Raw genomic sequence first — 25,860 nt, forward strand, 5'->3', positions numbered from 1 at the left:
AAAATGTCTTGCTATAAGATGATCTTCATTGCAAGCTTTTTTTCTTTCTGTTCCAGAATTCCTTATGATTCCTGTATTGAATGAAGTGGTCACCACTTGTGTGAGGTGAATGTATTGCCTCTATCTTTTTTTGTATTCAGTATTTTATGTTACTGAAAGCCTAGTTGTTGTTTTTTGCTTTATTCATTGTCTGTCCCATATTTTGTTGTTCTGGAGCAGCTTAGATAGGAGCTGACTATAGACCACAATAGCTGCACATTTGTTTCACTGGTGACAGCATGAAGTTCTTGACAAAACAGAAGAGATTTATCTATCATGTTAATGTACAAATCACACTTCTTTTCTTTTCTTTTTTACCACATAACACCTCCACCCGCACCATTTTTTTTCTTTCTTTTTTTTTGAAGGGGGAATGGAGGCACGTAAGCCTTTTAACCAAGATGTTCACCTGCATGGACAAAGACTATATGGTATTTTCTTGATCTCTTTGCTTGCCTGTTTATCAAATAAGTGGAACACTTGAGACATGACAGTGTGTGGTGAGATGGTCGAGATTCCTGAATGTCCTCATGTGTCTTGAGGTGGATTTTTTTTTTCAGCATGCCAGGGTGCTGTGCTCTCTGTTCCTTGCTGGTGGCACACACGAGTCAATAAACTGTCATTTATCAAACCTACCTGTCTTCATGTTCATTTGCCTTCGTGTTGTGTCACAGTGGGGGACAAGGAGTGGAAGAGAGCATCTGTCTGTGCACCAACATGTTCACACACTCACAGACACAGATCCAATTCGCAAACCTACACATCCGCACACTCATATAGATCCAATTCACATTTAATTGCAGCTGGAACCAATCTGAACATTCAGCTGCAGTAAAGCTTTTCTTCTTTTTCTTTCTTCTGATTACAAACCTGAAGAGTTCAAACTGTTTGGACCAATGCACTTATAATACATCATGTTGTTCCAGCAAATTAAAATTCTACATTCCTATTTTCAGACCAACTTCATACCATTCTATGGTGATAGAAAGGCCAGTGCAATCTGCAACTGAGAAAAATAACTTACATGGTAACTTTGAACTAACAGGAAAAATCACAGGAATTTCTGGAAACAGTTCTTCAATAACAAATGTGAACATCACCCGTGCACACACACACACACATTCTGGAAATAGTTCTTCAATAACAAATGTGAACATCACCCGTGCACACACACACACACACACACACACACTCCATCTTCAGATTAAAACACCAAAGCTTCAACAATTAACATACTTGAACTCATTTGTCACAAACTCTTGCTGACATTCACTGGAGGGCTATGAATCTTGTGATCCAGTGCATGTCAGTTCATTAGCAACAACTAAAACAAATGCTGCCTCAAATGTCGGGTGACACTTTACATATTGCACTGTGTTTCTGGGGCTTACACAGCCCCGACCGCCATTAACACAACCAACCTGTCACCCCATTAGCATGCCAAGTCATTCCCTCTTGAATAAGAGCCAGATCTGCAGATTGTATGAACACCTCATAGTCACTATACATGACATCAAGAGTGTATCCATCTTGTCACAAGCTGTCTGCAGATGAGCAGACTACTGGATTCTCCTTAAGACATGTCAGTGATTCAGTCTTGAAAAATAGTTGAATCACAGAGGCTTCCTCCAGATCTCTACATCACCAAGGATCAATGACTAGGAAGTCATCCGACACTGCTGTTTACTGTACAGACACCCTCATCATTAAAAAGTATGCACAGCAATACTCCCCTGTAGTCTGTTGCAGTGTTTATATTGCCAGAGCTGATCCAGCCACAATACTTCAGCCATCAAAGAATGTTCTGCCAACACTGTATGCTGAATGCACTGTGACACTCACAGCCCCCAGAAAAAAGCCTGGATCTACAGGACTCACAGGCTAAGGCACTATGATGGTCAGTGTACCAGTCTATGTCAATGAACATCTCACTGTGAACACCATACCAGTCTGCAAGTTTCAATTTCAGAACAGATCATGTCAACACCAGCTTGACAATCCCTGAGGGACTGACATCCACCATACACCTACCACACCCCAGGAAATGCTTCAAAATAGACTGGGTCATGATCTGTACCAATGGACCACATCGGTACATCCCCATTCCTGTCACATGATTCCTGTGTCAGGACCACACAGGAACAGCCCCATTCCTGTCACACGATTCCTGTGCCAGGACCACACAGGAAAAGCCCCATTCCTGTCACACGATTCCTGTGTCAGGACCACACAGGAAAAGCCCCATTCCTGTCACACGATTCCTGTGTCAGGACCACACAGGAACAGCCCCATTCCTGTCACACGATTCCTGTGCCAGGACCACACAGGAACAGCCCCATTCCTGTCACACGATTCCTGTGTCAGGACCACACAGGAACAGCCCCATTCCTGTCACATGATTCCTGTGTCAGGACCACACAGGAACAGCTCCATTCCTGCCGTATCATTCCTGTGTCAGGACCACACAGGAACAGCCCCATTCCTGTCACACGATTCCTGTGTCAGGACCACACAGGAACAGCCCCATTCCTGTCACATGATTCCTGTGTCAGGACCACACAGGAAAAGCCCCATTCCTGTCACATGATTCCTGTGCCAGGACCACACAGGAACAGCCCCATTCCTGCCGTATCATTCCTGTCGCTGTAACACTGGCGCTGTTGAAGCCCCAAAGTCAGCCAGAGGCACCCAGTCTTGCCAGGCTGCAGGAAGGTGGAAGTGAAGTGATGTGAAGTGAAGGGGGAACCCTGTCTCTCTACCAGTCAGCAGCGCCGGCCGCCAGGTAATCTTTGCGGCCGATGTTGGCTGTCTGTTTGGTCTGTATGGCCTCCAGCTTGGGGCAGGTGGTGATCCGGTGACCCAGCCCTCCACAGTACAGACAGCCCGTCTGGCCTGGAGAGGACATGAGAAAACAATCACTTCATTATTATTGTATCGAAAAATAAGGGAAATGTGACCAGGTGCATTATCACAACTCAGACCAGTATGATAGTCAGTGGTGTCCGACTATGAAGATCAGAACATATCTGCTGTCTCAACTATCCGAGCTACAAATGGATTATGTTGGAAAGCAGCGTCTTGCCCAAGTTACACCCCCACTCTCTAGGCCAAGAGGGCTTTAAGATAGTTGGCGATGGAATGACCCCTAGGGCCAACTAGCCCCCAAGGCTGCAGCACTAAGAGCCAGCGCAATCTTGCCTCCTAGTTCTAAAATAGTAGTCATTCACAAAAGACATAGTGGTAAATGAATTCCCATTGCTATGGAGAAACCATTGATCATACAGCTCTCACTTTGCTGTTGGCATTGAGAAGTATTCAACATGGAAACATGGTTGGTTGAAACAGTTATCAAGGGAAGACATAAGAATAACCTTATTACAATCTTGAATTAGAGAAATTTGGTCAAGTGCATTATCGTAAAACACTGACAAGTAATGATTATAAAAACATGATTGCTGAAACCACGCTATAGGTTATATTTTGTTATTGTTGTTGTTTTCTTTTTTGCGAGTTGTATCCCATAGGTCTAACTGTTATTTTTCTTTGAAAGTTCAAAATAGAATATCAGCAAGATTCTCAGAACATTGCCCTTCTCTTATCTCTTCTCTTCATTTTGTTCACATGCAAGCTAGGTTCACATCCAAGACTTTCTCATGCATGCAAGCATGCACACATCCACACACTCAAACACCACACACTCACCACACACAAACACACCCCAACACACAAACACACCCACACAAACCCATTCACAAAGACACAAACATAAACCCACAGAGACACACACACAAACACACACCCATGCATTCAAATACACACGCACACACACACAGAGAAAACACAAACAGAGTAAACACACACACATACACACACAAAGAGTAAACATACACACATACATACCGAGTAAAACACACACACACACACACTCACTCAAATACCACACACAAACACACACAAATACCACACACACATACCCCAACACCAGACATTCAAACACCCCACACACACAGTACACACCCCCAATGCTGAGGTAGATTTCACTGTCAGCCTGTACAGAGGCCAGAAAGTGAGGCACTTCCTGCTTGGCTTCCCTCAGCAGATGTTTCAGATCCAGCAATACTGACTCATCTGCAACAATACACACTATGATCTGATTTATCTGCAACAACAAATCCAGTCATCTGACTTGTCTGCAACAACACAACCATCTAACTCATTTGCATCCACACACACAACCATCTGACTCATTTGCATCCACACACACAATCATCTGACTCATTTGCATCCACACACACAACCATCTGACTCATTTGCATCTACACACACAATCATCTAACTCATCCGAAACAACCCATCTGCAACAACACACACAATTATCTGACTCAGCAACAAATACCTCAACATCAATCCCAGTAGCTGGGCATTGTTGCTCTGAACCAACCATCCTGGTGAAGCAATATCACTGAAGGAGCAAACACACCATAGAGGCTCAGATAAAACACACCACATGAAATGTACAAGCTGCCTCCACTTCCACTACAGCACGCCCGTGTCATGCATGTGAACAAGTTTTCCGGGCCTAAACTGGCCTCACCAGTCACCTCTGAACCCATAACAGCAGACCCTCCATGTGACTCTCAAGCTGTGGCCATCTTCAAATCAAAAGGATGAACAACACTGGTTGATAGATTTTGCACCTACCATCCGTTTGATGTCAATGCTTATATATACTTCAAAAATAAAGAAAGAAATAAGATTTTTTTTTCTAAACAAGCAGATTCTCTCCAGAAAGGATCAAGCGAAAAACCATATGTAGTGACTCACCGACAGACTTGTTGACAAAGGTGGTGGACAGGCCTGTTTTTCCACAGCGACCAGTACGCCCAATCCTGTGAACTGTTTCAACACAATACAAACACAATGTGCCATCAATGATAATACAGATAATAATAAATAATATCAATTATTACATCGACAATAATTCACACACTACTTTTCAATTGAGGCATGCTTAACTGCCCTGTGTGATGTAAAAAACGATGTGTAAAACACGCATTTCAATGCTGAAACGAAAACTTACATGCATAACTCTGCACAGATATTCAACCAAACACTAACTTATGTTAAAACGCACACAAAATCATCACACACATTACGACAGTCATCACACATAATATATATATATATATCTTAACACCTAAATGATGCCCATATTGTATCACAATACAGAACCAACATTCAGACACAACGCGAGCATGCTGTTGATACTGAACATATAATCAAATCTGGAAAGGACTTCCGGAAATACACGCACATGCAGACTCAACCTGTTTACAGACAAAAGTCAAAAAAGGATTGGCACCAAGATACACAGACAGGACACAGACATTGCAATGTGCCATCTTCCTCAGTACTCACTTTACCAGTTTTTTAAGTCCCCCATTCTTGCTACACCTCCCCTTACCCCCCAACCCCTACCCCACAATCTTGCCACCACCACACCACCACCACCCCTTCTAACCCAGTGTATATGTCCCCTATTTTCATGGCCCCTGACCGTAGTTCTCAATGTCGTCAGGCATGTCATAGTTGATGACGTGCTGAATGGCGGGGAAGTCCAGGCCTTTGGAGGCCACGTCTGTAGCGATGAGCACGTCCTTCTCGCCCTGCCGGAACTGCTCCACTGACCAGATCCGATCGTCCTGGTCTGTCAACACATTGTCACATCATCTGTCACACCATCTGTCCTGGTCTGTTAACACATTGTCACATCATCTGTCACACCATCTGTCCAGGTCTGTTAACACATTGTCACACCATCTGTCACACCATCTGTCCAGGTCTGTTAACACATTGTCACATCATCTGTCCAGGTCTGTTAACACATTGTCACGTCATCTGTCCTGGTTTGTCAACACATTGTCACATCATCTGTCACACCATCAGTCCTGATCTGTCACCACATTGTCACATCATCTGTCCTGGTCTGTCAACATGTTGTCACACAATCTGTCCTGGTCTGTCCACACATTGTCACGCCATCTGACCTGGTCTGTCAACATGTTGTCACATGACCTGTCACCACATTGTCACATCATCTGTCCTGGTCTGTCACCACATTGTCACATCATCTGTCCTGGTCTGTCACCACATTGTCACACCATCTGACCTGGTCTGTCAACACAATGTCACACAATCTGTCCTGGTCTGTCAACACAATGTCACACAATCTGTCCTGGTCTTTCAACACAATGTCACACAATCTGTCCTGGTCTGTCAACACAATGTCACAGCATCTGTCCTGGTCTGTCAACACAATGTCACATAATCTGTCCTGTCTGTCAACACAATGTCACACAATCTGTCCTGGTCTGTCAACACAATGTCACACAATCTGTCCTGGTCTGTCAACACAATGTCACACAATCTGTCCTGGTCTGTCAACACAATGTCACACCATCTGTCCTGGTCTTTCAACACAATGTCACACAATCTGTCCTGGTCTGTCAACACAATGTCACATGATCTGTCCTGTCTGTCAACACAATGTCACTAATCTGTCCTGGTCTGTCAACACAATGTCACACAATCTGTCCTGGTCTGTCAACACAAAGTCACACAATCTGTCCTGGTCTGTCAACACAATGTCACACAATCTGTCCTGGTCTGTCAACACAATGTCACATAATCTGTCCTGTCTGCCAACACAATGTCACACAATCTGTCCTGTCTGCCAACACAATGTTACACAATCTGTCCTGGTCTGTCAACACAAAGTCACACAATCTGTCCTGTCTGTCAACACAAAGTCACACAATCTGTCCTCAACTGTTAACACACTGTCACTTAATGTCTCAAATTAATAGAACACTTTAAAGAACAGTCCAACAAAATAACTTTTTTTTCTATAATTTGTGAAACTTCAGTGGTTTCCAACACTATTTGGATGAATGACACATACATCACAAAGGACAGTTATTTCATATTACAAATTTAAGAAAAACACCCAAAAACATCTTTTTTTTTAAACAGTACAGCATGTCTGAATGTTAATTTTGTACTGTTACCACAAAAAGACCTGATTCTATTACACTGATGGTGACAATGACACGCACAGTTGAACACAATACAGACAACATCATACACAAATCAAAGTACAATGACATATGCATGTGTATGCCAATACTCTTCTCTTCTGGGGCATCAAATAAGCACATGGAAGCATGCTTATCAAATGTACTGTGTTTATATGGAAAAAAGGTCTTAAAGTAAGAGTACATATACCACAAAAGGCACTCTACTGATGGTAATGCAAATGCAAGAGGGCTAATATAAGACTTTCCTGTTTTCCTGTCAAATTCATAGTATTTGCTTGTATTGTGATGACATTTTCAAATAAAATACTGGTTAAACCAACAGATGGACGGGTGGGGGGGGAGTGAGGATGAATAAATGAGGGGAGGAGAGGGGATGAGGTGGGGAGGAGTGTGACCTTTGCCCCCATGGATGGCCACAGCCTCCACCCCCTTCAGCAGCAGGTATTCATGGATGTTGTCCACATCCTGCTTCTTCTCTGCAAAGATCACCACCTGCACACACACACACACACACACACACATTAGCCACACCTTTTTTCCCAAAACATTTTTTGCCAGAATGGCCAAGAGAAGTGGAGAGAGAGAGAGAGAGAGAGGTGGGGAGAATAGACTTGGACAGAAGGTGAGAAAACATTGAGAAAGACTTCATTTTTATATTCTTCATTTTCTTGAAAAATGGCTGAATGGCTTATCTGCCAACACAGTGTCTGTGAGGGTCTGGGTTTGATTCACGCACCCAAGTTTGACTGAAAAATCAAACTGAGTGTCTGGTCATTCAGATGAGACAACTGCACAAATGTCCTGTTTGCACTATGCACTTGACACTCTGAAAAGAACCCATGGCAACAAAAGTGTTGGTCCCCTGGCAAAAATCTGTAGAAATCCACTCTGATAGGTACACAAAAGTCAAAATATGCACTCAAGGACTGACTAGTGTGTTGGGTTATGCTGCTGTCAGGCATCTGCCTAGCAGATGTGGCACATATGGATTTGTCCAAACAACACCTCCATGAGAAACAAACTGAACTGAAGATTTCATTTTCATATGGTTCATTTTCAAGACCTCATTTTCATATTCTTCATTTCCGTGACCTCATTTTCATTTGCATCCAGTGAATTGTCTTCAAAGTACAGAAGTGGATTTTGATGCAAATTACTGACACTTGTTAATGTTTGTCACAGCTGATTTACAACACTGGAAGTGACCTGGAATAATGTGTTCACACTGGAATTGACCTGGAATAATGTGTTGAACACTGGAATTGACCTGGAATACTGTGTTGAACAGACAGGTTTCACTGTCCCATTCATTTCAGCATGAAGAGAACAAAAAGGCCTTTTATGTTTGGGTGAGACAGGACCTTTGTCCTATTGTTGTCCACATGGACGAACAACCCTGCCACACATTGCATGCCCACTCACAGAAGCGCACTAAATGCATGCATGCACACACACACACACACATACACACAAACACATGCACACACACACACCACACTAACATTTCCCCTCCCCCACACACCCATCCATCCACATTCCCTCCCCCACACACCCATCCATCCACATTCCCTCGCCCCCCTCCCTCACACACCCATCCATCCACATTCCCTCCCTCCCTCCCCCACACACCCATCCATCCACATTCCCTCACCCCCCTCCCTCACACACCCATCCATCCACATTCCCTCCCCCCCTCCCCCACACACCCATCCATCCACATTCCCTCCCCCCCTCCCCCACACACCCATCCATCCACATTCCCTCCCCCCCCTCCCCCACACACCCATCCATCCACATTCCCTCCCCCCCTCCCCCACACACCCATCCATCCACATTCCCTCCCCCCCCTACCCCATCCATCCACATTCCCTCCCCCCCTCCCCCACACACCCATCCATCCACATTCCCTCACACCCTGCCCCCCACCTACTCACACATCAACACAGCAGCAACACAAACACACACACACTCACACCAACACACCCATCCACACATTCCAACAAACACTCACACCAACACCCGCCAACACCCACCGGCGGTGAAGTTTTCTGCAGACACTCGAGGATGAAGACCATCTTGGCCTCCTCCTTGATGTACTCCACCCTCTGCACCACGTCCAGATTGGCCGCACCGGCCCGCCCCACGTTCACCGTCACTGGCTGTACCAGCGCACTGCGTGCAAAGTTCTGGATCTTCTTGGGCATGGTGGCTGAGAACAGCAGGGTCTGACGCTGTCCCTGCAGTGTACAGTGAAGAATACCTTATCCAGTGTGTGTGTGTGTGTGTGTGTGTGTGTGTGTGTGTGTGTGTGTGTGTGTGTGTGTGTGTGTGCTTTTTCAGTGTGCCAAGTGCGTGCTGTACACGGGATCTCAGTTCATTGTCTCATCTGAAAGACTAGACGCTCAGTTTGATTTTCCAGTCAAACTTGGGAGAAAGGGCAAGAGCGGGATTCAAACCCACACCTTCATGGACTCTCTGCACTGGCAGCTGAGTGTCTTAAGCATTCTGCCACCTTCCTCCTTCCTTCTAGCAATGAGAGCGTTGTCCTCTGGCCAAATAATGTAAATAGAAATCCACTGATAGGTACACAAATATATAAGCATGCACTCAAGGCCTGACAAGCGCGTTGGGTTATACTGCTGTCAGGCATCTGCCTAGCAGATGTGTGGCGTATATGGATTTGTCCGAACACGGTGATGCCTCCTTGAGAAACTGAAACTGAAACTCTGAGTGCGTGCGTGCGTGCTTGCGTGTGTGATGTGTGTGAGTGTGTGTGTGTCATGTGTGTGTGTGATATGATGTGTGTGTGTGTGTGCGTGTGTGTGTGTGTGTGTGTGAGTGTGTGTGTGTCATGCGTGTGTGCGATATGTGTGTGTGTGTGTGTGTGTGTGTGTGTGTGATTGTGTGATATGTGTGTGTGTGTGTGTGTGTGTGTGTATGTGCATGTGTGTGTGTGTGTGTGTGTGATGTGTGTGAGTGTGTGTGTGTCATGTGTGTGTGTGACTGTGTGATGTGATGTGATGTGATGTGTGTGTGTGTGGGATGTGTGTGAGTGTGTGTGTGTCATGTGTGTGTGTGATTGTGTGATATGTGTGTGTGTGTGTGTGTGTGTGTGTGTGTGTGTGTGTGTGTGTGTGTGTGTGTGTGTGTGTATGTGTGCATGTGCGTGCGTATGAGAGTGTGTGTGTGTGAGATATGTGAGAGGTAGAGAGAGAGAGAGTGTGTGTGTGTGTGAGAGTGGCAGTGGAGGATGTGAGTGTGTGCATGTATGTTTGAGTGTATGTTTTCAGTCCTACATTCCATTAATCAGCTACCAGAACTAACACAGTGATAAGGCTAGAAACAACGACTCAATAATTTCTTTCACTGAGTTTCAGTAGCTCAAGGAGGTGTCACTGCATTCGGAAAAAACCATATACGCTACACCACATCTGCCAAGCAGATGCCTGACCAGCAGCGTAACCCAACGCGCTTCACTGAGATAATAATAAAGTCATTGTGATTTTGACAGAATACACAGAGAGGAAACAGACGTCCTCCTTGAAGATTTGTTAATGTTACTCTGATTTTAAAGTGTAAATCTTAAGTCTATTAAGTATTTTGTATATAATAATAGTACAAATTTCAACTGACCCAAGAATATATTATTGTCCATTCACAAGTGCAGAAATTCAATGTTTTGAAATAAGCAAAAGTAAAGTGCAACTTAAGCAGAGTAAGTAAAGAGAGTAGGCACAGTAAAAGAAATATGACTGTTATCTTTTCAGTAGAATGGGTGTTTCCTCTCATACTTGATAACTTATTCATCACACATTTTTCTTTCTTGTTCATTCAGTTTTCTTTGGTAGGTTGTTTGGTTTGTTTTTTGATTCACTATGTGTACCTATTTATAACAAGTAACATCACATCTGTTTTGTCCATTTTTCCTTTGTGAATTTTCCTTTCTTACATTGATCAAATCACCAATGAACAAGCATGCCAATCTGCACACAGAACCCTTTCAAAATTTGCTGTCATCAGTACAGAAAAGAAACCTGCACTGGCATGGCCACATAACAAGATCCTATGGCCTTGCTAAAACAATCCTCCAAGGAACTGTTGAGGGAGGAAGACATAGGGAAAGACTGAAAGAATAACGGACCAACAAGAATGGACAGGAAAACCATTTGCAGAGACCCAGGCTTTTGACAACAGACACGTCCAACAAACCTGGAGGAATCTGGTGTGAACAGTTCATCTAAGCGGCAATCCAATGACTCTTCACAGAGGTGAAGGAGATGAACACAAACGTACTTACGCAGCCTATCAATATGTTGTCAGAAATGGAAATAAAATAAAAAGTTTTCAAGAAAAGTTGCTGTGATTCTGACCCTGAAGTAGGAGAAGATGGTGCGGACATCCTCCTCGAAGCCCATGTCGATCATGCGGTCAGCTTCATCCAGACACAGGTAGCGACACACATCCAATGTCAACATTCCGCGATCCAGCATCAGCATCAGCCGGCCCGGAGTGGCCACCACGATGTGTACCCCACTGTGACACGCAACACACTTAGTACAAACATAACACACTGTGTACACACACACACACACACACACAGAGTTGTCCAGACACAAGTGGCGACACACATCCAGCATCAGTATCAGCCAGCCCAGGGTGGCCACCATGATGTGTACCCCACTGTGACACGCAACACACTATGTACACACACAACACCCTGTGTACACACACAAACACACAGTCGTCCAGAAACAAGTACATACACATGTCCAGCATCAACATAGGCAGCTTAGAGTTGCTACCATGATGTGCACCCCACTGTGACACACAACACACTGAGTACACACACAACACACTGTGTACACACACACAAACACACAGTCGTTCAGACACAGGTGGCAACACACGTCCAGCATCAGCACAGCCAGTCCAGGGTGGCTACCATGATGTGTACCCCACTGTAACACACAACACACTGAGTACACACACAACACAATGTGTACACTCACAACACAGTGTTCACACACAACACCCTGTGTACACACATAACACACTATATACACACTGTATACACATACAACACGCTGTGTACACATACACATACTGCCCTCCAGACGTAGGTAGTGATATACGTCCAACATCAGCATCAGCTGGCCTGGAGTGGTCACCACAATGTGTACCCTGCTGTGACTCACAACACACTGGGTACACACACAACACATTGTTGTCAAGACACAACACACTGTGTATACACACAGCATACTGTGTACACACACTACACACTGTATACATGTACAACACACTGTGTACACACACAACACACTGTCATCCATACAAAACGCTGTCGACACAGACACAACACACTGTGTATACATGCAACACAGTGTTTTTTTGGTTTTTGTTCTTATTTCTTTGAGTATAAGCAAACACCAGACACAAAAACCAAAGCCAGTCGCAGTCTGTTTCAAGCTCATCTTGAAAACCTAAACCATACCTCTAAAACACCACATCACAAATATGCAGACCATCTCAATGATAAGTTTCATGTGCACACAACCATATACACATGCATACTGTCACAAGCACATGCACACAAATAAGCACACGCACACACACACACATACACACAAGCACACACACATACACACGCACACACAAAATGACATGACTTTTGGTCAGTTGCAATACATTACACACCCGGGCATGTCTGATGAGTGTGTTAACAAACCACTGGCTTGGAGACCAAAAAACCTGAACTAAACTTTAAAATCACTGGGCTGCCCGTGTCTTGTCAGGGAGGGAAATATACAAGACAGAGAAGAGAGGGATTGAGGCTGGGAGGGTGGGCTACCTTTTGATGACCTCCATCTGTTCCCTCATCTCCACCCCACCAATCAGCAGGCCAGGCCTCAGTCGGGGGTAGCCTGCCTCTGCCAGGTGCTCCATGTAATACTGCAGGATGCCGTGCGTCTGCCGTGCCAACTCTCTCTGATCACACACAGGTGTGCACACAACAAGTACAGAATCAGAATCCCAATAACTTTATTATCTCAGCAAAAGAAATGAAATGCAGTGAAATCTGTGACACACATTACAATTGAGACAGTAAATCTCGAACACAACACATACACTATACCACAAAAAACACACACAACTGATTCATAGAAAACCAAACCCAATATAAAAAAAAATTAACCTCTCCACTTTGTTACACACACAGACACAGACACAAACACACAGACACACACAAAATATACACATGGCTGTACATACGCATCCACACACACATTTCACATATATACTCAAACTGAAGTAAAAGTCAATATAAAGAAAAATACCAAGCTATAAAACACACAACAAAGATTTAGCAAATATGGTACAACAACATCATCCACAGTAGAATTAACTTTTTTTTTCAGTAAATAAAACATTCTGAACACTCTCCACAATAACTACCACCCTTGCATTGAGTCTGTGCTAACAGTTTCATTTGGGTGCTGGTATGGAAGTTTGAGAGTGAGAAGTGAGTGAGTGCTGAATGATGTGACGGATGTGTGCAGTAAACTTATGGGAGTGGTGGCTCTCGGTAAAGTATGTGTAGTTAAACTTTATTTTACTTTTTTGTGCATTTTTTTTTCTACATGTTCCCTGATTTTAGAAAAATATCATGAAAGGGGAGTGGGGGGTGGGGGTGGAGGAGAAAAACGAAGGAAAAAAAAAGCAGAAGAAGAAGAAAAAAAAAAAGAAGTGAAAAAAAAGGCGAGAAGGTGAATGTTGCTTACAGCCCAGTCAACAGCAAAGGGGCCATCTCAGGGCTGAATACCCCTCAGTTCTTTAAACCAGTGGAATGTCAAATAGATGTCAAAAGGTCCTCATTGCCTACCTCCCCCAACCCCCTCTCCCTATACACACAGACCATGAACTCCCTGCAAGAACAGTGCAGTGTTTGAACCATCAATGTGGTGTTGCCCCCAACTCAAGTTGGTACAGACGTGAACCCTACCCACCCCTCCCCTTACACGGAGCCCATGAAATCCCCATGAGAACAGTGCAGTGTTTGAACCAGGACTCACAGAGGGGCAGACGATGAGGCCGTAGGGCCCCTCGTGTTCCATGAAGGGCATGCGAACCTCCTGCTCCACACAGAACATGATGATGGGCAGGGTGAACACCAGTGTCTTGCCGGACCCAGTGAAGGCAATGCCGATGATGTCTCGCCCTGACAGCCTGCAACACAACATGCCACCACCATCCCAACCTCTTCACTCTCACACATAGCCTGGGTTCACACACACGTGAATAAAGCAAAATTCCTTTTTTTTTCTCCTTTTTTTTCCAGACCTTTTCCAAACCAAACTGAAAATTTTTCACATCAAACTACAAAGTCAAACTGAACAATAAAAAAAAAAGTGTCTGCTATGTTGCTGAAGGAAGAGTCTGGCAGATGTCCTGGAAACGACAGTCTAATTTTCAGCATTTTCTGAATGCTTGTTTGTTTTTAAAAGCTTTAAGATTTTTGTTGAATAGTACTGGTCAAGGTTTGCATTTAAATTTCAAGACTTTTCCAGACCCTGAAGGGCAAAATATATTTTTCCCAATACTTTTCCTGCCCTGGAAATAGTTTTCACATCTTTCCAAGACTTTTCAACACTTCCATGACTCTTTTTGAACTCTGCATACTACTGTAACACAGAACTTTATTTTGCTACAGTCAAAATGGATTTTCAGTCACTTAACTGGATTCTCAGTTGCTTTTGCCCCTCTCACTATATGATAACGTCTGTTACCAAAGTCTGCAAGCACACCTTTCAGCAATATACCACCTGTTAGATCTGCCAGACCCTGTGTTGCCAATTTACATTCAAGCTTAGGAACAGGAGAGCCATAATTTTTAGTCTGAAAATACAAACAGAACTTTAAAGTTATGCTGAAGACAGAGTGTCATCAGCAATCGATCAGACTTGTGGTATTCACACAAAGGCACAAAAGTACTCATAAATTCTCTCTCTCTCTCACACACACACACTTTATACATTCTATCTAAATCACCTGACTGAAAGTAAACACTTCATTTTCAAACACATACTGACATAAACATAGCCATCAAACCAAGCCTGCCTCCAACCCCCTCCCCTCACGGTACAAGACAAGAACATGAAAAAATGCCCCCAACGTACACAGCAGGTATTCCCTGAATCTGGATGGGTGTTGGCTTCTCAATGCCCTTCTTCTTCAGGGCCTCGATGATGGGGGGCGGAAACCTCATTTCCTGGAACGTCCTGAGAGGGGGTGGCAAGTTCTTCCCCTCCACCAGGATGTTGCACTTCTTGCGCACTTTGTCATGATAGTCCGCTGGTTGTGCCAGGATGTAACGTGGTGGGCGCCATCTGCGGGCAGAAAACACACATAAGGAACCATCATCACCACCACCACAGTGGCCAACCCTTGGTCCAAAAAAAAAACCCAACATAAACACACAAAAAATTACACTGCCACCAGGGTTCCCACAAGTGTGAGCAAACAAATTTCCATACTTTTCCCAAAACTCTGTTACATTTTCCAAGAAAAATAAACAAACAGGCAAACAAATGAAATCACATACGAACATACAATTATGCACAAACACATAAGGTTTTTCCACTCAAGATTCAGAGATTGTGAGAGAAACAGTGAAAGGGATAGTGTAGGGTGTTTAAACACTGCTGCAGAAAAAAAATCCTTACATAGATTAAATATCTACTTAATTCGATCTCTTCGACTGTCTTTGTTTTTCCTTCTTCTTTTTTTTGAAAGCAAAATCTTTTTCAATACATACATGCATACTTGATGCTCTTTTCATTTTTTGAAAAAAATACATTTGGGAAAACAAATATGAAAAATAAAATCAAAAAGGACGACAAGAAAGAAACAAAGTGGAAAAAAGACACTGATCCGCTCTTACCCTGTCCTGACTGGGTCCGTGTACTCAATGCCATGGGCCAGCTCAGCCACTCCCTTCAGAGCTGCAAAGTCACACATACACATAAATAATAACAATAAGAAGAAGAATACTAACAACAACTATAATAATAAGAATAATGATTTATTCTATCTAGTATCTTTCTAAATGAAACATGAATATATATAGTTGTCAAACCTCACAATATGATATTTTGCTCTCCCAAACACTTTTAATATTCTCTTACATCAGCCAGTACACTCATGCAGCAGCAAACATGCAACAATTTCACTTGCCCACCCAGGTGTACAGATCCACAGAATAACAGACAGTGGAGAAAAATAATGTATATTCCAGTTGAGGGCAAAGTGGGGTTTTTTTTTCCTTTTTAATCAAGCCCAATAGATTAAGCTTCCTAGAGCTAGGTAGCTGTTAACAAGTAATGTATCTTAGTCAATAGAACTGGCATTTCAATATTTTCATGCTTTGAAATATCCATACTTTATCTTAGATAGCCAAAACGTTTATATTCCTGAGATGCAAAGGATATTTGTGCCTGCAATTTGATTTACAAGCATAAAAACTCTATATAAAAACATTCATACCATTCCACATATACATACATAGTTTTAATAACAGGTTCTGTGCATGCGCGCGCACACACACACACACACACACAACTTCACCCTTACAACAAACCTTTATTTTCTGTGACACTTTCCAGAATCTTCTGCTCTTCTTTCAGCATCTTTTCTTTGGCTGTTTCCTTGCGTGCTAGGTAAACAGAACAGAAAAAAATTGAATACACATGATGTAGACCAGATTCATTGTATCACTGTTGTCTTCTGTATTACTCATTATCATTTTTAATAATTTGCTACAGCCTTTATGTAAAAGCAGAGTTTGCTGTTTTTACTGTGATATTATAGTATTCAGATTTTAGGTTATCAAAGGTCAAAGAGTATGTGGTAATCTTACTAAGACATAATCATATGGTCATTTCATGTCTTCAAATCAGGTATTTTCCTTATTACAGAGCAATTCCACAGAAAAAGCTCATGATTTTTTGGATTTTTTTCAAAATTCAAGTACTAACACAAAATGCAGTGCTTCAGTAACAAAGCTACTAAACATGCATCGTTAGTACATTCAAGAATCAACTGGATAATTCTTAACTATTTTTAGAAGCTTTGACGAGTAAAACCTTTGGCAAACTGGGTGTGTAACCTTGACTAAATGATACACAAACTGAAACAAAGAAGGGACTGTTTAAAAGCTGCAGAGCTTGTTTTGTCCTTACAGTATTAAGTCAAAGGGTTTAAGGTCCCATAGACTTTTACAAGCCAGTGATTTCACATCCACTGTGTCAAGGGTACAGCACTGGAAAGCCAGGCTCAGTCCTTTCTTTCTGTCATTTCAACCTTCCCCAAACAGATCAGGTACCCATTCATTCTGAATTAGAAAGCTTTCTTCTACATGTATCCAGAATTTGAGAACTTATACCAATGATGATAATAATAACACTCATCATCATAAATATAACAATAACAATACTTTATTTCTACTGTGCCTTTCATTAAAATACAATAATGCTCGTGGCACATAATATGAGTAAAGCATACCAAAAAGAAACTGTTTACATAAAAATCACAATCACAAGTTAAAGTTCTATAAGAACTGTCCCATACATACAACGTACAGTCAACTCAACTATTTAGCGAAAGACTCAAATCTACTATACTACTACCACTACTAATGGTGTGTGGGAGGACACTTTGGGTGTGTTTTTCACCTTCCTTCTTCAGTTTAGTGTGCCGCTCCTTATAGTCAACTCAACTACACAGTGAACAACTCAAGATTATACTACCATCACCACTTCAGCACAAAAAAGTGGGGGGTGGGGGGGGGGGGGGGGGGGGGGTGTCACCTTTTTTTATATTCAGTTTTGTGTGTTGCTTCCTACAGTCACCTCAACAGCATAGTGAGTGACTCAAGACTACTATACAATTACCACTGCTTAAATAAAAAGCCGGGGGGTGCAGGAGGTGTAGGGGCATGTCACTTTCTTTAGCTCGGTGTGCTGCTCTTTACAGTCACCTCAACCATATAATGAGCGACTCAAGACTGCTAAACTACTACCACTACATAAACAAAAAGCCTGGGGGGTGCAAGGTGTGTATGCGTGTGTATGTAGGGGTAGGAGGGTGGGGGGTTCACCTCCTTTTTTCTTCAGTTTGATGTGCTGCTCCTTACAGTCGCGCAACCATATAGTGAGCGACTCAAGACTACTAAACTACTACCACTACATAAACAAAAAGCCTGGGGGGTGCAGGGTGTGTGTGAGGGGGTGAGGTTGTGGGGGCCTGGGGGGTGAGGGGGTTCACCTTCTTCTTTTTTCTTAAGTTCGGTGTGCTGCTCCTTACTGTCACCTCAACCACACAGTGAGTGACTCAAAGACTACTATACTACCACCACTACATAAACAAAAAGCCTGGGAGGGTGCAGAGGGTGTTCACCTTCTTCTTTTTTCTTCAGTTCGGTGTGCTGCTCCAGAAGACTGACCAGTGCCTTGGGCCCCAGCTCTTCGTGCTGCTCTTCCTCCTCCTCCTCCATGTCCACACCATCCTCATCACCTTCCTGCCGAGCTACCTCTTCCATGTGCTTCTGGATTCGCTTCTTCAGCTGCTGCACCTGGTCAGGGGGGAGCAGCCACAAAGTCAGGGCAACAGGCATTACAAGTTGTAGAAAAAAAAAAGAAGAAGAAGAAAAAAAAAACAAAAAAAAACGAAGAAGAAAAGATCAAACAAAGCGATGTAAAGAAGTGAGACTGAGAATGCAGATTTCATGATTAGCTTGGATGCTAGCCACATTGTCAGGTCAGCAGTCACTGTCACTTAAAATATATATATATTTTTTTTTAAAGATCAAGTTAAATAACATGTAAAAGTGAGACTGATGCTGGTAAGTTATGTCACCAGTCACCAAGTTATGGCAATAGTCATTAGAAGTATAAAAAAAGAAAATTAAAAAAGAAAAAACAAGAAACAAAATAATAATTTAAAAGTACATTACAAGTAAAAAAACCAAAAAAACCAAAAAAAACAAATTGAGATGCAAAAGTGAGACTGGCATTGTCGATGCACATTAGGGTGCCAGTCACAATGTTATGACAACAGTCATTATCAGAAAAAAATGAAACAAAATCAAACAACATAACTGTAAAGATGAGAAAGAGAATGTAGATTTTACACACTGTCAGCCATGGAAATGACATTTCTTATAACTTGATATTGCTGTTGTTTCTTTTCAGCAGTTATATACATCACTACTTCAGGACTGTTTTTTGTGTGTTTGTGTGTGTGCTTTGACAGTGTGTATTTAAACAAATCTCTGTGTGTATGCGTGTATGCATTTGCTCTGATAGGGAAAAAAAATTAATGATCCTTGCCATAAATAAACATAAGCATCTTCTGACAAATCAAATGATTACCTCCATCTTCTTTCTCTTTCTGACAGGAACATAAGGCACAAATTCATCATCTGATGAGTCGCCATCTTTTCTCTGGAAAATACAACAGTCACCACAAGGGTGAAAGAAAAATAAATTCAAAGCAGGTAACGATTATTTCTTTTCTGTGATAAATCAGCATTTTTTTTTTTTTTTAATCATGATCAAGTCCATCCATTTCTGTGCCCCTCCTTCCCACCCCACCCCTCACTCTCTCTCTCTCTCGATACTAAAGTATATCTGCAAAGCATTTGACATTTTTGAACATTTGATATAACTTTTTCACAACATTAGGGATGAAGAAGATAAGAGAGGTCTGACCTGGGATAACTCCTCACTGTCTTTCTACTTTCCTTTCCAACTTTTCAATCCACAAGCACTAGCATTCTCCTCTTGTAAGCTGACATACCGTGGTGACCAGATACAAGAAACTAAACAGTGGTGACCGGGTAAAAGAAACTAAACAGTGGTGACCAGATACAAGAAACCAAACAGTGGTGACCAGGTAAAAGAAATTAAACAGTGGTGACCAGATAAAAGAAACTAAGCAAAGTGACTGGCGTGCAGTGACAGTTTCCTGGTATTCTGAGAACCGCCTGCAGTGACAGTTTCCTGGTGTACTGAGAACCGCCTGCAGTGACAGTTTCCTGGTATACTGAGAACCACCTGCAGTGACAGTTTCCTGGTATACTGAGAACCACCTGCAGTGACAGTTTCATGGTATACTGAGAACCGCTTGCAGAGACAGGTTTACTGGTATACTGAGAACCACTTGCAGTCACAGGTTTACTGGTATACTAAAGAACCACTTGCAGTCACAGGTTTACTGGTATACTAATAAATGCTTGCAGTGACAGGTTTACTGGTATACCAGGAATTGCCTGCTGTGACAGTTTCCTGGTATATTAAAAACCACCTGCAGTGACATGTTTCCTCGTATACTAGGAACTCCCTGCATTAAGTACAGTGACAGGTTTCCTGGTATATTGAGAACTGCCTGCAGTGACAGATTTCCTGGGTATACAGATGTAACAAAAAAAGTAATACAACAGAATACAATAAATACAATACAATACAAGAACCTGGCAGTTGACACACACCTTCTTCTCCTCACTGTCCTGTGGCTGTGACTCTTCATCAGCAAGTGCTTGTGGTGCCCCACCGGCCATCCCATTCTGCTGCATCAGCTGACGCAGGCCCGTTGCCAGTGCTGCTGCTGCGGCTGCATTTTAAATGAAAAAAGAACAATGGGAAAATGGTTAATTCTGCTCCAAATCCTCACTACAATTTCTTCCTTATCATTAAGCATTTGACAATTCTCTCACAGATAAAAGGGTGGCTTCTACTGTACATAATGTTAATGACCTGCCTTGAGGTATTTGATAACTAACAATATACCATCTTTCATAAGCTACTGTAACAGACAATCAAAACTATAGAATCAAATTTCAAACACAACCCCTCCCATCCCCTCCACCGCTTAAAAAAAAACTAATAAAATAAACAGCAGCAGAGATATGATTACTACTGACAAAAACTAAACTTTACAACAGGAATGCACAGTCACTGTGTCTGGATCTATCTTATATCCTCACATCTGAATGTTTTCTTACATATTCCATAAAATCACTCTGTTAAGTGTCTTACTCACCAAAAGACACATCCAGCTTTTTTAATCCAGTGCAGTCGCACAACCCAAACAACTACACAGTATCAATGAGAGAGCTACAATGTGCGACAGGCCACAGGATGAGAAGTCATTGCCCCCACACCCACCACTGGAGTGACACTGTGACAGCTGGCAAGGCACAGCCTGAAGAAGGATAACCCCACACTGGACGGCATGGGATGACAAGGGGGACAACCTGTCCTAAACTGTCAGTGACTCGTTCGTTCATCCATTCTCCCACCACCTCAAACCACACCCATCTCCCACACAATGGCCATCCACTCTTGTCACGTACACACACACACACCAGTCGTTCGTTTCTCACCGAACTGACACACCAGGTTGCGCACGCAGACATCTGCACACCGACTCACCTTCATGCACTCACATTCATGCGTTCGTTCCCTGTCACTCATTCACTCATTTGTCGACACTCCAAATGCTCATCCACTCGCTGTCACACACCAACCATTCCCACGCACACACAAATGCATAAAAGTGCAATGTCTCCATCCAAAGTACATACTGACTAGCAATATCATTCAATCAACTCAGTTTTGGCTTCACTTTGGTTCAGGTTTTGTTTTTTTTTCCTTCTTCACATACATGTAAACACAAACAAAAAGACAAAACTAATACACATATAGTGTGTCCATGCATGTACATGGACACTTTCACTAGTTTCAGAGGTGCCAATCGCCAAATTCATTGATCAGTGCTCCTGACAATGTATACCAGTATTTCCACGGATCACATTTTCTGTCCTTTTGGTCGTATCGATATCCAGCCAAAACACAGTTATCACTAAAAGTACAATCTGCACAAACTACATAGTCTTATGAATTATATTGTAATACTAAACCTACCCATTAACTTGCAGCAACTAAACAATAAAGCAAATAAACAGGTAAAACCAAGCAATTCTCCATGACTAATCACAAAGTCAACATTGAAACTACACATGTTAGATACTTGGCTGATGGTTCTGACACAATTATTCAAAATGATGAATAAACAAAGGGAACTTTGATGTTAAACCTCAAATCTTTTATCATTTCTGAGATGATTAGAATCTTTTGTTACTGCTTTTATTCTCAGTAACCAACACCCTCCTCCTCCCACTCTTCTCAGAATGTAATGACCTTGTCAGTTGTGAATGGCTTACATCAGTCACATGCTCTAAAGATTCAACCACCACTGTTGATTTTATATTGTATTCAGCATTACTTGGACCTTTAACTGGGCAATTTAACACAAATGCAAAAAACCAAAAAGGTGATTAACTAAACTTGTGATACTGTCAAACCTCACCACCATACTGTTCTTAAACAAAGCATTTTTTTTCCATTTAATTCACTTTGCCATATTCACATATGGCAGGTCCATACTGGTTGGCACCTCTGTGCTTCTGCACACACCCACAGAGACACACACAGAGACACACACACACAGAGTCACAATCCTAAACTCACAGACGCACACTTTTTCAGACATAAGCAAACTCAAACAGATAATGCGGATAGTAAAGGGTATATAAATAAACAAAACAAACTACGCATAACTTCACAAATTATCATTTTTCTCATTCTAGAAAAAAAACCAAACTGCATTCAAATGCATCAACAAACAAACATAAAATAAAGGGGAAAAACTGACAATAAATTCCAAAGTGAAAAAAATCACAAGTCCAACATGTGAGACAAAATGTGCAGACCAGCAAATCACGAGCAATCCTGCCTACCTTCCATAAAGGCCCCCTGGAAGTTGAAACGCGGTGGCATCATGGGTCTTGGCTGCGAGAATCGCTGGGGCAACCGCTGCAGAGCTCTCTGGACGGCAGGGTTGTTGACTCCCCCTGGGGGGCCACAGCCCTGCCGGATGGGGCCTGCACACAACACAGCACAAGATCATCACAAACTGTGACAGTGACATTTTATATCATTTTATATCAATATACAATTAATATTTTATACAAATCTACAACAGGCCTGATGGGTGCACCAGGTTTGTGCAAAGGTCAGGCATTTGCTCCTCTTTTGCTTTTTTTCCACTTCACAGCAGATGTGGTGTAGAGTATATGGATCAGTCTGCACACTTTGACACTTTCTTGAAACTGAAACTGACAATGCATGCCCCATGACCATCACAAAAAGTGACAAAGCATACCACATGGCATTGACAATCACAGAACACACCATGAGACCATCACAGTGACAAAACATCCCACAAGACCACCACAAAGAAAAAGCACACCCCAAGACCTTAAAGACAAAGCACATCAAAAAACCATCACAATCAGTGACAAAGCACACCACAAGACTATAATAAACAGAAATAAAACTTACCACAAGACCATCACAAAGCACACCACAAAACCACCACAGTGACAAAACACAGCACAAGGCTATCACAGTGACAAAGCACACCACAATACAATCACAAACAGTGACAAAACATACCATAAGACCACCACAGTAACAGAACACACTCCACGACCATCACAGTGACCAAACACAGCACAAGACGATCACGAACAGGGACAAAGCACATCACAAAACCATTACAGTGACAAAGCATTCCACAAGGCCATCACAGGGACAAAGCACACCACAAGACCACTACAAACAACTCTCACCAGGGCCAATACCCATGCCTGGGGGCCCCCGCAGGCCGGCAGGCAGACTCACGCCCGGTGTGCCAGGCTGGAAGCGATTCAAGAGGGACATGGCAGCATTGAGCATCATGGGAAAGCCACCAGCAGCGGCAGCAGCAGCAGCAGCGGTGGGATGGAGGCCAGGGACAGGAGGACCATTGGGAACTGGGGGGCCACCCATGGCAGGAGGGCCACCACAAACAGCAGGTGGCGCCTTCCCCAGCAGAAGATCTGGGTTCTGCAGCGGGTTGCCTGCAGCAGCAGCAAAAGGGGTAGTGACAGCTGCCACATTGCCAGGGCCTGAGGAGACAGGCGGAGTTGAGAGAGAGGTGGGGATCACCACTGATGGAGGGCCCAGCACAGCAGCTCCTGGTGCTCCCTGTAACAACATGAACATTTTGCAAGTGTAGATTAAAAATGATTTGTAAAATCTGGACTAACACATTTAACTTTAATCAACACCAGTTAAGTATGCTACAACCTAGTCATGCACTTTTTGACTGTGCATATTTCTCAAGGCACTTTAGAAAATGTTCTGGCACTGTCTGTGCATACTCTGTTAACAGTGGTTTTACAACTGTTACTTCTATCCACAATGTGAACAACACTTACTAAAAAAAAAAAAAAAAAGAAACAACATCCACTGCCTCCTCATGCACTTTAAATAAATATTCCTCATGGCACTTTGGACTATATTTTGATATTGTCTGTACACACACTGAAAACAGTGATGAAATATTGCAGCCTCCAAACACACGACAAAACAATTGTCTGGTACCATACTGCTTTTCTACAATCAATGAATTGTTATATGTAGCAGTGATACACTGCCCAACTATGCATTGTAAACTGAGTATTGATGAGCTTCTGCCTCTGCATTAATTACAATGGTTTGTTAATGGTATCCATGAAATCCATTACTGGGCAAAGTTTCACTTTTGCCACACTGGTTTCATGAGAACAATTATGTGTCTTCAGATATTCATGAATTTTGATTTGTCTCTGCACAAGATTCAGCACTATATAAATACCATTATTATTATTATTAACTTATTCATGCTTTCAGTTTCACTCTACTCTGTTTTACACATAAGGAACAGACCAAAGTGAACAAGAAAATGACAGCTTGCACATGTGTGTAATTATTGCTGTTATCAAATATCAATTTCTGAATAAACTGCACAAACCAACGTCTCTGTGCATACTTACAGGAGGGGCTGGTTGCTGCCACCTGCTGACTCGCTTTGTCTGCTGCATGTTCATTCAGTGTGACTGCACTAGATCAGTTGTCTGGAAAAAAAACCTACAAAATATACAGGCAAATCATATCCTTCAGCAGAAACAATCCTGAGCTCTGTCACAAAACAATTTGTAATAATTTGGGGGAAAAAAAAAAAAAAAAATTAAATAATAATCACCAAGGATTTTGTTCAGTGGTGATGTGTGTGTGTGTGTGTGAGAGAGAGAGAGACTCAGAGAGAGAGAGAGAGAGAGAGATGCTTTTCTACCACTTGTACCTCACTAACATTTCAATGATCTCTATATAAAGAATTAATATTGCTGGTATTTTGTATGAATGTTTCATTTCACTTATGTTCACATTATTATCTGGAACAGTTCAGCATGAACATCAATCACAATTTCATTTTGAACAATTGCTTTACAACAAACGGTGTTTTGTGGCTTCACAAGTTTAGTCGAAATAATATTGTCACTGTGCGTGTGAGTCGCATATCATGGTGTTGTTTTTCTGCAAACATTCCCAAGACTTCAAAAAATCACCAAGAGATTTTTTCTTTTTCCTTGTTTATGTGATTCTCATATCATTTCAACGCATTATTCATTTATTTATTTCGCTTACCATTTTCCAATCAAGGACGGATTTCAGAAGCCATTTTGATGACACACTTCCTGTTGATTGATAATGTCATTGATAGTGACGGCCCTTTGTTGTCA

The 25,860-nt window shown here is 42.4% G+C and overlaps 1 protein-coding gene across 3 annotated transcripts; it reads right to left on the bottom strand.

The window, feature by feature from the left end:
• Positions 1-814: 814 nt before the first annotated feature.
• LOC143276425 (putative ATP-dependent RNA helicase DDX41) lies at positions 815-25,827 on the bottom strand. 3 transcript variants are annotated; one of them, XM_076580917.1, is made up of 19 exons: positions 25,766-25,827; positions 25,114-25,194; positions 23,887-24,283; positions 22,993-23,136; positions 20,683-20,804; positions 19,565-19,636; positions 18,591-18,765; positions 16,774-16,848; positions 16,078-16,138; positions 15,314-15,523; positions 14,210-14,363; positions 12,988-13,124; positions 11,507-11,669; positions 9,170-9,373; positions 7,532-7,628; positions 5,597-5,746; positions 4,864-4,935; positions 4,057-4,167; positions 815-2,931 (listed from the first exon to the last, which is right to left on the bottom strand). In XM_076580917.1, the coding sequence occupies exons 2-19, from the start codon at positions 25,165-25,167 to the stop codon at positions 2,795-2,797; spliced, it is 2,535 nt and encodes an 844-aa protein (XP_076437032.1). In that variant the 5' UTR covers positions 25,168-25,194; positions 25,766-25,827; the 3' UTR covers positions 815-2,794. The 3 variants fall into 3 exon arrangements, with proteins under 3 accessions (XP_076437032.1, XP_076437046.1, XP_076437039.1); XM_076580931.1 differs by lacking the exons at positions 22,993-23,136; positions 23,887-24,283; positions 25,114-25,194; positions 25,766-25,827 and adding an exon at positions 21,626-22,976; XM_076580924.1 differs by lacking the exons at positions 22,993-23,136; positions 23,887-24,283; positions 25,114-25,194; positions 25,766-25,827 and adding an exon at positions 21,359-22,976.
• Positions 25,828-25,860: the final 33 nt, after the last annotated feature.

This window comes from Babylonia areolata, chromosome 2 (genome assembly GCF_041734735.1).
Source record: "Babylonia areolata isolate BAREFJ2019XMU chromosome 2, ASM4173473v1, whole genome shotgun sequence".
NCBI lineage: Eukaryota > Metazoa > Mollusca > Gastropoda > Neogastropoda > Buccinidae > Babylonia > Babylonia areolata.